Raw genomic sequence first — 12,599 nt, 5'->3', positions numbered from 1 at the left:
CTGCGGTCTGAGTCTTTGGCACTGCTGCATTGCCTACTCACGGCTTGATAAAGACTACAGTCACATATTTTGGGACCTACTCTGGGATTAATGTTCTTGTGCTCTCTCAGACGGGAAATATCAAACAGGCTGTCAGGGAGGCTGCAATTGCACAGGCTATATCACTTCAGCTCTGCCATAGCCAAAGATCAGAGCGAGCTGCCGGTCTCAGAGCTGCACTTTGATACACTGCAGACTCTGATAAATTACCTATAGGAAAAGGGAGGATGGATGGTGACCTTGTGACCCACCACTCAGTCCTGCTTAATCCCTCCAGCCATGTTCTGCGGATGCAGAAAGGTCCCTTGATGTATGTCTTCAGGAGAGCGAGGATAAAAAAGTTGCTTAAATGCTTGTAACTGTCACAGAAACACAAAGCAAGCAAAACGAATGTTGAGTTTTTCAATAGCTAATGTTACCCTGGATTCACTTTGCTTGCAGATTCAGTCAGCATATATTTATTTCTATCTTAACATCCACTGTGTTGACAGTAATTTTGTTAGGGACAAAATATTACAATCAGAACCAGAGTTTCCAGTAAAAGGATGCATTTCATTTGCTCCTTCTCCCCCCTCCACTATCTTCTCTGCCTCTCACCACCTTTGTCTACATGGAGCAAAAGTATTTGAATGAATTGTGCAGTGGCAAGGTAATTTCAGTGCCTGATATTGCAATATTACTCTGCAAAACGACATGTTAGCCTGGTTAATAGATTATTTATTTTCATTAAATATTGATTACCAGTGGCTTATGCTGGCAGGCACTTTCCTGTTTACTGTGCAAGTAGCTATATGCCTACATTCTGTTATGGTAGGGGTTTTTTTTTAAGTTAACTGTTCAGTCTCATGAATTTTCATGTTTTGGCACTGACTGCCATCTGCATAGTAATTCTGCCAATAAGTTATGTGTGCATTTCACTAATGCAGCTTTATACCTAATGTATTCAAAAATCCCTGGAGCAAATGAGGATGTTTTAATCAAGGGTCCTGCCCCCACTTCACCAGGAAAGCTACCTCAAAAGGCCAGCCCAAATTTTATGAAGGTTTTCTAAATTCTGTGACCCAGCACACTACTCCTCTGCCTGAAGCTTGGCAGTGATAGCCATTGCACAGGCAGTCTTCCTGGCATATTAGAAACAAAGACACAGAAGAAGATTTAACAGCAGAGAAAAGTATCTGAGAAATCTTAATTTCTGCAGAATTCATTCGTTCAAAATCAGTTAGCACAATGATACATAAATGGTGAAGGAAGAGAATTTCTGAGTGGTTTTGTACTGTGGATCCAGTGTATGGTTTTGCATTAGCACCAGTGGTAGAACAAGTCACAATTATAAGGCAAAACTAGACAAATCTCTGCATTGTGAAAGAAGTAAGTTCAGAATAAACTACTTCTTTTTCCAAAATTAAATATGGCTGGCCTAATGATCCAAGGCAGCACTACAAGTCTGGCTTTGCAAAAAGGAGAATAAGGGATTTCAAGGTTTGTAACAGCATAGGAAAAAACACCGCTTTTTTTAGGAATGACACTCTTTTATTTGCTCATTATCTGTTGCATTTCCTTGCAGCTAGAGCTAGTCCAAATTCAGAATTTCTATTGCAAAAATCAGAATGAAATGTCAAAAATTTATCTCACACCAAAAGAAAATTAGGCGTAGGAATGCCAAAAAGCTTTTCATGGAGATACTGTGTTTGAAATATTGCATTCCAGTAACCTCAAAGTACTTGGTAAGGTCAGAACACTTCGTTGTGACATTAACATTTCCAAGCTACTCTGAAAAATCAAAACAGTAGTGGAAAAATGTTGGTATCTTGAACTTATGGAGACAAAATGTTATGGGAGCTTTTCATAAAAAAATATTGATGCATGTTATACATTTCCAGAAAATCATTTCAGGGTGATCAAATGAGAAACTTTTTTGTCAGGAAATGCTTGACTAGTACCAGCTCCATCTGTTCAAGGAAATAACTTCCACAGAAAATATTGCTTCCTTAAAATGGCCTCCACAGTGTTCTTATTCTTTAACTTGGTAAGTCTCAGAGATGTTTGTCAAATTTCACCTGTAATTTGTGATGAAATAATATCATGGACACAGCGGATGACATGCTGCAAATACAAGGTGAATGTAACTTCTCTTTAAAATGTCAGTATGGCATTTTAAAAAAACCTGATACCTTCATTTTCAGTTAAAATGCATAACAGTGATTTCTGTTTCCAGAGCCCTAAAAGCAAATGAGCTCATTGTAGGGCAATACAATGATAGTTATTATGAGATTAGAATATAACAATAATCCACTTAAATTATTAACAGCAGGCTAGTACTTCAAAGTGACCCTTGACTCTTATCTTCATAAGAAATAATAGCAATAACATTGTCATTAAAAGGAAAAGAATTTGAGTTTCAATGAAAGCTTATTAAAAAGGTTTCGTACAGTTTTGAATATAGATAAACATGTGCAGCATTTCCTTATAGGAGTGCAAATGGTCAATAGACCCCTAGGGAAAGGAAAGAAGGACTCCTGTCAAAACAACGAGAGCACACATTTGCATCAGTATTGAGCACCTGGTAAACAAGTTTTTTTCTAGTGATAGTATTGGGCTGAAAACCTGAACAATGAGATTTTCTGGCACATTCTTGGAACATATTGCACACATGGGAATTAAAATGCATTTTCTCTTTGAACCATAGCAAGTGTAAGGGATTTATGTTGTTCAAAGTCAAAATGTAAGTGGACGCTAATATCCTAATTCATCAAAGAATAAGCACAGGCTTAAATCCACCTTTACTTAGCAAAGCTCTTAGGAATGTGTTTACCTGCAAGAATATGCTGGTGGGTAATGAAATCAGCAGTATGTGTTTACAGATACTGGAAGGGATTAGAAGAAACGTCTAAACTTGTTGAAAAGACATCTAAAGTGGCTCTGTAATTTGTTTCCTGCTACAAATGTCTTTGAAACCAAAATAAGCGCGCTCTGGTTTTTTTCTGGGTTTAGAATATACTTGATGCTTCCAGCATTAGTATTTTTATGGTGCTTGAGATTGTGAAATATGTTTCTGTGCTGAATGCACACTTCTATACAAGATGAAGCAGGCTGGGTGTCTTAACTTTTCTAGATTTCGACCAGCAATGAAATCTAACAAATGGTACTATGGAACTGGTATTAACAGTGTTGTCGGGCCTCTACAATATATTTAACAAAAACACCTTACTTGGCAATTTTGCAGAGGAACCAATGCTTTGTAATATGCACCTTCTGTGTTGATTTAGGGTCATATTATCCCAGTGGATGGACTTGTCTCAGAATATTTGTCTTATTTCTGGGGTATTCTGGTGCATGAGTGTGGAAGATTTTGTTGTTTCTAGCTGAAGCTGTTCTATTTTATGTATTCTGTAAAATAGCTCATTGAAAAGGAGAGGGAAGTGTAAAATAATAAAGTAGAATCTGAGGCAAGGGCTGCAGACTTGTCTCCTTCATCCTAAGTGAATTAGCCCTTCAGCTAGAGAGTCTTACACTCTATCTCTGTAATCCACTCCATCAATTAATATTTTGTAAAGCCTTGCAAAGCATAATCACCTCTTCAAGCACGAACTGAAAGCACCACGCTGTTACCACAGCAGAGAAACCAGCATCATTTCTGGCTGCTCCTAAAATGATGGAGCTACATATTTAAACCAGAAAGGGGTCAGTTTTTGTCATAGGTGAGCTTCTGCAGTCATTGAATAACTAAATAAAGATGGGCATCACTTCCACATCGCCCTGCGCTCGGCACAGCTGCCAGGCGCTCTCCCTTTCATGCTCCTTGGTGATTCGCTGTTCTGCCTTCCTCCTTGCTACCCCGTTTGTAATTTCCATGGCGTGATAATTCTCAAAGTCAAAGTCATCTATCTGGCTGACCTCCTCAGACTGCCTGTATTTCTAATGCTATTAAAAGATGTTATGAAGAGATGAACAGTCCCCCTTTCCAGGACACGGTATTTATAGCGTCCCACTCACAGGTAACCCGTGTAGAGCAAGCGGAGTGGCTGGAGCCCCTCTCCTGGGCTCGCTGGCGTGCTTGGCACCGCTTGCACGCTCTTGGAAAGGGAGAACTCAGGGGATGCAGAAGGCAACCCCGGGGCCCAGCGCCAGGCAAAGTCTTTCCTTGCTGCAACCGTACATTGCCTAGAAAATGCAGCATATGCTCGTGTGACATTTCCACGACACGAAGTGCACCGGAGGACAACAGCTCAGGTTACCAGCCTTTAGAAGGAGGTGCTGGAGCTGCGCCACTTGGCAGGCGTTCAGGCATCTGAAAGACTTTCTGGGAAACCCACTTTCCTGGGGAAAACCACAGGTCTGAGCCACGTCGCCTCAGCACGAGGGCGCAGAGCTGATTATTTATTCCCTGCCGACCCACCTGCGGCTGGGGCAGGCGGGGCGCAGCGCGGGGTGCGCAGCCGTGCCTGGGGGGGGGCTGGGGGCACCTCGCAGCGTTTGACGCCTCACAACTGACTTTGGGGAGCGAGGGCCGCAACCGCCCGGGGGGTGCGAGGGGGCGGGCGCTGCCGCAGCCCTTCCCCCGGCCCGGCCCGCCGCGGGGCCCGGGCGCTGCGCGGGGCGGTGCGGAGCGGGGCGCGGCTGCCGAGGCTGCTGCGCGCCATGCGGGCGGGCTGAGCGGCGCCGGCCGCCGCCAACTTTGCCGGGGAAGGATGGCCTCCAATTTCAACGACATCGTGAAGCAGGGCTACGTGCGCATCCGGAGCAGGCGGCTGGGGGTGAGTGCTGGGCCCCTCCCGGGCTCCCCGAGGGGCACCTGCCTCTGGGCTTTTTATGGTTTTATTTATTTTTTTTTTTTCCTTCCACTCCTTTGTCTTCCTCTTTTTGCAAACTGAGCTCAGTGGGTGTCTCCGCTGGGGAGACACGAAACAAAAAAATTGGGAGGAGGGGGAGAAGAAGAATAAAGGCACCCAAATGCGCATATATCTATTCATTACATATATACATATATATATAGAAACCTCTTTTCTCTCTCCGGGGGGGAGATGGGGATGCTGCCTGCCCGGAAGGCTGCGCTGCCTCCCCCTCCGGCTCTGCCCTTCCTGCTGAGCTCCGGGAGCGCCCGGGGCCGGGCAGCCGCCGCCAACTTTGGGCCGGAGCTACCGCGGAAGGGAGCGCGGGGGGCGCTGGCTACCGGCGAGGAGGACGGGGGCTGGGGGTGCCTGTGCCCCCGGGACTGAGGGTCGGGGGGTGCGGGGGAGCTCCGGGCAGCGGGGAGGGCTGAGAGCGGTCGGCAGCTGCTGAAGACCTGGGGTTCCTGGGAGGGGGCTGCTTCAAATCAGGGCTTTAAGGTCTTGTGTGGGACAGGTGAAGACCTTGTGATATCTTTAGGGCTTTTAAGTTCATGGAGTTGCACAAAATGACAATCCAAGAAGCCCCCTTTAGCTCCTTACTTAATTTTAAACTTATTTTAAGGCTGTTCTTTTACTACCATGGCGTGTGCCTAGTTTCGGTTGTAGGTACTAGATAGGCAGTGGTGGCAGGCCAGTTCCCCACTGTACCTGGTTTGGCATATTCTCCCTTAAATCATGGTCTGTTCCTGCGGTTCAGGGGTTGCTGGTGCTGCTCCCCTGAGCAAGCTACAGAGCCGCTCCAGGGATGGGACCCGTGTGCTCCACAGCTCCTGCCTCCCTTGGGCAGCCAGCGTGGCTTAAGGGGGATGCAAACTGGAGGGAGGCTTCGGGTATATAAAATGTTTTAATTGATACATCTGCCTCTCAGGACAGGAAAGGAACTCATTTCTGGTGTTTACTGAAAACTGATGGGTTGGCAATTCTGAATTGTTCATAGCGTGAGTTTTGCATCAAGATTTATTATGGGGGTGTATGTGCAGTCATCTGAAAGCTTTTGCTGTCTCATTACAATTACAGTTTCATTCTCTTGCTGTATCCATGTTCAATGGCTTCTCTACAGTTTTGGTGACTCGCATCTCCCTGAGTTGTTTGGAACCTGGAAAGCATTTTAAACTATTCCAGCAGGCTATTTTTCTTGTACCTGGACTTGCAGGCATAGTTCATTCTTGAAGAACCGCATGATTCTGTGACAGATGGAGATAACGTCATTATGAGAGAACTTGTAGTAAATTTGGCAGAATTAGTGTATCATAATTATCCTTTCATTACTGGATGTGTATTAGTATTCAGTTTGCTCCAGCATAAATGAAGAGTAGGATTAAACTTTGACACATCTTTTCATACTGTAACAGTGAAACCCAATGGGCACGTTAATAAAGGCGCATCTAACTCTGAGATAGATGTAAATTCTGTTAATGCCTCTGCCTTGCCTTTATTAAGGCTTTCCAAAACACTTTGAGGGTGGTGGTGGGGAGGAAGTGTTCAGTGCCCTCTCAGTAGAAGTGCCTTTGACAGCTTCATGCAGAAACAGAGGGAGAAATGGAGAACGACACTGAGTCCATGGAAATGGAACAAATGTTATTTGATCTCATTCTTTCTAATTCCAAAGATTTGTATCCTTATCAACAGCTGAAAGTGTGAAAGGGGTGATGGACAGTGCTTTTCTGAATAAGTCCAAGCAAAGTCCCAGAGGGTTCCCATGGCGATAGATTTGTTAAAATGAAGAGCCCCAAGTTTGTTGCCCTAAGCTGCCCTTGGCTCTGGGCGTGCTGTCCCGACGGCTTTCCCGTGCTGCGGAGGACGTTAGGAGGGAAGGTAGTAGCTGCTGTGATCTGGCTGTCACTGGTCTAGGTCTGGTGGCGGAGGCCTGTGCTATGAGGGAGAGGCGACCTATTCAAATCTTGATGCTCCATTCGTTTGGAAATAAGTAGTTTCATCAGCAGTAATGCTTTTCTCTCCTTCTAGTTTTCAGTTTAGAGTATTGGCCCACGACTTAAAAACAGACGGTTGAAACATGGCTGCAGATTTCTTCCCGTAACTGGCATTTTCTATAAGCTGCTTAAAAGCCCAGTGCCCGGATTCACAACACCCAAGTAGAAATGGATAATTATGATTAACCCGGGTTCTTTAAATGCAGGACAAGCTTGTGTGGCTTGCGATAGCAGGGCAACTGTCAGCACCCACTTCTCAGCATGCAGCCCTTGCTGAAACATGTCCTTTCTCCTTTGTGCATTTTCCTCCTTGCTGCAGGTGTGTAAGTGCACGGCTGGTACTGAAGCTGGCTGAGCACCTGGGGCTGCTGCCTGGCTTTAACAAGAGCTTGAATCCAGTCTTACTCGGTGGCTAATATGAGCTTGGCTTCTTCAGAGGGGAAGGAATGATGCAAACAGGTAGCTGTGTTGGAGAGGGCTGTTGGACACCCAGGAGCTGGAGGTGGGAAGGGAAAAAAATACTTTAGACCTTAAAATAACTAACTTTCAAAGAACTTTCTCATACTGTGAAAACATTAGGAAGGACAAGCCTACTCCAGCCCCATGTAGGACTCCTGTTTAATTGAGAAGGATTTCAGTACTCTGTGTGTGCTGAGATGTTAGTGGGAGTTATTAAAATACATTCCAATATTATGGTGGCACAGCTGTAATCAGTGCATTGTCTTTTTAGACTGAATTCAGCTCCTGGGTTTTTCTCTGTACTGCTATGGTAATTCCATCACCAAGGGAACTAGGAGCAGAGCTTGTATCTACAAATTATCTCAAGGAATTACTTTTCTGAATAACTGGGGTGCAGGTGCTACATTTGGAAAGAAAGGGGTGCAGAGAAGCACCTTGCTCAAAACCAACCTCTTTTTTTTAAAAAAAGACAATTCTGGTAGGCCCTAGTTTGTAATTTCAAGATTGAATTTAGGCTAATTAGTTTTGTACCTGGACTGTTTTTGCGCACTTTAAGTATGTAAATTTAATTTAATATTATTTAATAGAATAGTTTCCATAGCAACATTTGTATCACATGTGTCTTCCGCAGAGCCAAATATATTCAGAAGAAAGCGTACTCTTCCCGATTCTTTCCATCCTTATAGGGAGAAAAATAATTCCCTCAGCCAATGGTCTCCCTCTGTTATGTCATTAGCAGTGACACGGAGGAGGTTGTGTGTAGAAAACTGCTGACAGTGTAAAAGCACAACCTCCCAGAGTGCCTTAAAACAAAAAAAATCAGCTTTGCTCTGTGAGCAATGCTTCCATCAGTGACCACTAGTGACCACTGGACCTGTGTTTTGGGAAAGAAGATACTCTGTTGCACTGAGTGCTTTCACTTGCAGTCACCTTTCATCTGTTTGTTTTATATCTATGTATGAAACTGGGGAGTTGTTTTATGGCCTCTGTACCTAAAAAGGGGACTTTGTGCTTATGATTTTCAAGTGATGTCTTGTTCTGTGATGCAGTTGTGGCCTTTCTGAGTGGGAATGTATTAGGGAGATGTTTCCTCTCCTTAATGAAAAGGCTGGTTCTTGAGTTTTTATTTTAAGGATGGGTGGATGTGCACTGCTTGTGAACATGCTTGAGCTTTCATTTTAGGTTGGACTGGTTCAACTGAGTGTTCAAATAACAAAAATCAAAACAGGAACAAATCTTTGAAATAGAGTAGAGGGCCTCTGTTATGCTGTGGTGAGCCTGAAGAGCTTTAAAAGGAAAGGGACACTTGATAGTCTTCTTTAAGGTGCAGCCAGCCCACCTCTCCTTGTGGAGTGGGACGCTCCCAGCAGTATGTGTTGGTTGCAGACTAACACTTTTATTGAACTCCCTGCTGTGATGGCTTAGCTTACCCTTCCTGTGTTCACACCTAACCTCAGGTTTGCTGGAAGCCACGTTTCAATTTGAGCAAGGATTATGGAGCACAGAAGCTGCTCTAAGGATACCCTCTACTGCCATTGTCTAGGTGGAGGCACAAGTAAGTGCTGGAGGCTCAAGGTGAAGGCAGGTGATGTTCCTGTACCCCCAGGGGTACAGGCAGCTGTGTTGGGAGTGTTCCTGTACACCCAGGGGTACAGGCAGCAGTCTTGGGAGCGCTGATGGTGTGGCACCGGGAGGGTGCTGGCTGCCCTCCTGCGCGCAGGGCTTTGGGGGTGATGCTGTTGCCCTCGGAATACCCTCAGAATACCCTGTAGAGTTTGCAGGCATCTGGTCTGTCCCTGCCTCTTGATGTATGGGAGACTGCTGGAGCAAGATGCCATGGGGTTAGCTGTCAGCCCCTAGTTTCTGGTATGCCAGTAACACGTTTGGAGTGTCTTGTTGCATTAAGTGATGAAGTACTGTTAGTGTCAGAGGGAAACAATCTCTTCGATGAACAGCAACTGCCTTGAGCTGTCTGCAGCTAAAAGCGAAATAGTGCTGATCAAACAGAAGTGCCTCAAAGGACCAGCTGAGATGTGCTGGTGGTGAGCAGAGATGTCTCTGTTAAGGAGTTGTACATATTCATAGCTATGCAAAGCCTCGTAGAGTCTGGTTTGGCTCTGCGCAATACTTGATTGACTAGAAAATACTGGCTTCCAAAAACATTCTCTCTGGCTTGGTTGGAAACGAGGTGTCTTCTTGCTGATAAGAGGGTTTGGCTGGGGTGGCTCACATGTTACTGCTTCCCAGGAGGGGTCGAATACTTTTCTGAGCATACTTTGAGATGATACAAATACGACTGTACTCTTTCTCCCAAGCTTTGTCTACTGTGAACACAGAATCACAGAATCATCTGGGTTGGAAAAGACCTTGAAGATCATCTAGTCCAACCATTAAAAACTTCTGGCTTGTGTGCAGGTATTTCCATTGTATCCCCATTTCTCAGATAGGATTGCTTTTAAACTCATTAATTGATATCACAGGTCTATCAAAATGTGAGCTTCCTTCTGTGTACTGTGATGCTTGACCTGCTGTGGTACAAGGTGGATCAAAGCTCTGCCTACGCAATGTGAGGAGACTGTGTTACTGAACAATCTTCCAGGAAAAATCCAACAGCAAGGATGGACAGCATCTTTTAAATTTTTAAGGCTTAAAAATAGATGTGGAGCCATCTACAGTAGTTTGTGCTCTCATGTGCTCTTCCCTCTTCTCGCCAGCTTTCCAGTACTGAAGCAGTCTTTATCTAGCTTGCTAATAAAACTCTTAAAGTGCCTTTATTCTGAAGACTTTTATTATGAGGTCTATGCCATAGTCCAATATAAATAAATATGGAATTAATTATGGCTAAAAAATTGAATGTACAGTTGTTCGCATAGTTTTGTCTTTCATTATGAAGCAAAAAAAAGTGTTAAAAAAAAAGGATTCTGGAAAACACTAAAGATCAGATATATCTAAAAGCAGAATCGGAAGTGCTGAAATAATTTGTATATGAAAATTAAGGTGACCTGTATTCTAGAAGAGGATGAAGTTTTTTCTTTTATAAAAGGCAGGGTTATTAAAATCAGAAAAGTGTGGGACAGCATATGCTGCTGAATTAATATACACAGATCACTGCTTCTGCATGACAGAAGTACTTAAAACAAATAGTCCTGGCAGTTTGTTGTTTGTTAGAAAAGCCTTACAAAGTATTTATTTTTCTAGAGCGTATACTATTGCTAACTAGATACAGTGGATGTTTACAACCCAGAAAAACAATCTGAACACTAAAAACAATGTGCAGAACTCTCAAAATTGGACATTATTAACAGGCAGCCTGATTTATTTTATTATTGCCATGATTTTATGAAGGTATTTCCTGCATGTGGAGGTCTGGGACTCTGCTCCACAAGTTTGTATTACTATCAAATTATTACAGGCTATTAAAAACACTCATTTGGGAGGATCCATTGACTTTAATGGAGCTGTGCTAACAGCTAAGTGTCTGTTCCTAAAAATGCAGGTCTCTTCAGAGAGTTCTATATCTGTTTGCCAGATAATAAACCTCACGGAGAGGAGGAGAGGGGTAAAGTGGAATTTTTTTACCTAGCAATCTGTTTCTTGTACCTCTGTCTGGCAAAGGAAATGCTGCTAACAGATTTTTGCAGAATCCTGTCTCATGAGGTATCTTCCACTTTGCACTTATGAGGCGAGGCACAGAACCGTTCTTGCAGTCGTATCTGTTTAACAACACTTCTAATTAAATCCGCAGTCTGCACAGCCTGCTCTTGGGGTTGTCTGTAACCCCATCTGTTGGAGGCACCTCCTTGTTATGCAAGGAATGATCAGCCTCATCTGTCTATTAGAGTGGGTCCTCCACGGAAATTTGGGCTGCATCCAAGGAAAAGATTTGAGCACCCAACGTGAGGGCTAGTGGGGTTTTAGCAGCTGAAGCCCAAAAGTGCAATTCTTATACCACTTGTGTCTGCCCATGGGAGTTTCCTAAGGACACAGAGATCAGCAGTTGTCCTCCAGGGTTTCAGACATGGCCAAGCACTGGGTTGTCCAGCATCTGGCATGTCCCTGCCGTCCTGCCTGGGGGGTTTCTGTTCTTATCTTCTGATGGGGCCAGATCTTCTGGGATCAAATATGTAGAATGGAGTTTTACATTATGGCTTTCACCACCTGTCTTAAAGATGGAGAAACATCTGCCCATACGTCTAGTAACCAGGTTATTCAAAGAGCTACAGATGAACTAAGCTTAGCCCAGACCTCTTCCTTCCAACTCCAACTGCTCCTTTTGCAGGGCATTTTCCTGGCTGTGCTGGGGGCAGTGTGGGTTGGGATTCAACCTTTTCTCCTCTGTGTCCTTGCCCTCACTGATGAGGCAGTATAATTTGGTTTTTTTTTTTGCAGATTCCCAAATCAACTTGGGCATGATTGAGTAATTTCTCATTACAAGGGTGGCCTTATGCAAGTGCTGAATGTTACTGGAACATAGGGCCTGACTTCTTGGAGTGGAGGGAAGGAGAAAAATCAGAAGTTGTACTTCTGAAAGCCGCTGCATTGATGCCATCAATCTCACTGGCATACAGTAGAAGAGGTTTGTGTGGGTGCTGCTGTTCTGAACACTGTTTAACACTGATTTGAACCAGGTTAACCAAATTTGGTGAAGTCCTGATCACAGTGAAGTTGGGGAAGTAAAAATTAGTAGGTAACAGTAACTGGGTCTCTTCTGAAAGATGTGACTGCTGAAACTACAACAGTAGACTTGTTGTTCCCTCTTTAGTATTAACCTTGTTGAGGACAGAAATTAGATCTGTGCGTGTCAATTTGCTTTGCTTGATGGGTCTGACTAGCCCAGAAACTCTTAAACACATCAGTGTGAAAGAATGTGGTGTAAGTGGTGTCCTCCAGCGCAGAACTAGGGCTCTCCTGGCCAACCTTTTAGTAGGAATTTGTAATAGTTTAGTCTTCAGTTTGTGGGAGAGGAGGGAGCTGACTTCTTCACAGCTTTGTAACTGGTTGCATGTTTCTAGGAAATGCTTGCTTAAGTGGAGTAATGTGAACAGTACTCAAATATTTCTGGATTTAAAAACTCAATGAAAAAATCATTCTTAGGTTTCTGGAGTGCCTGCTTCTTACTTTGATTAATGCTTTACCATAATATTAAACATTCACCTAAAATTAGGAGGATGTTAATCTCTTGTGTATTTGAGTATTGCCTGAGAATTTACATGTTGGACAGTGGCCATCTGCTAGGTTTAAGTGGGAAAATACAACAGTTTTGTTCTATAGCCTGTTCCTC

The 12,599-nt window shown here is 43.9% G+C and overlaps 1 protein-coding gene across 6 annotated transcripts in view; it reads left to right on the top strand.

Moving 5' to 3' along the window:
- The first annotated feature begins 4,616 nt into the window (after window positions 1-4,616).
- The window catches only part of DOK5 (docking protein 5), a 43,675-nt gene continuing 35,692 nt past the window's right edge, over window positions 4,617-12,599 (top strand). For all 6 annotated transcript variants that reach the window (XM_074842984.1, XM_074842981.1, XM_074842985.1 and 3 more), the window contains exon 1: window positions 4,617-4,793. In XM_074842984.1, coding sequence (XP_074699085.1) covers window positions 4,728-4,793 — 66 coding nt within the window. In that variant the 5' untranslated portion in view covers window positions 4,617-4,727. The remainder of the gene's footprint in view (window positions 4,794-12,599) is intronic.

This window comes from Strix aluco, chromosome 17, assembly GCF_031877795.1.
Source record: "Strix aluco isolate bStrAlu1 chromosome 17, bStrAlu1.hap1, whole genome shotgun sequence".
In the NCBI taxonomy this organism is placed as follows: Eukaryota; Metazoa; Chordata; class Aves; order Strigiformes; family Strigidae; genus Strix; species Strix aluco.
The sequence above is the reverse complement of the archived record's forward strand: the minus strand, read 5'-3'. Positions and strand labels throughout refer to the sequence as shown.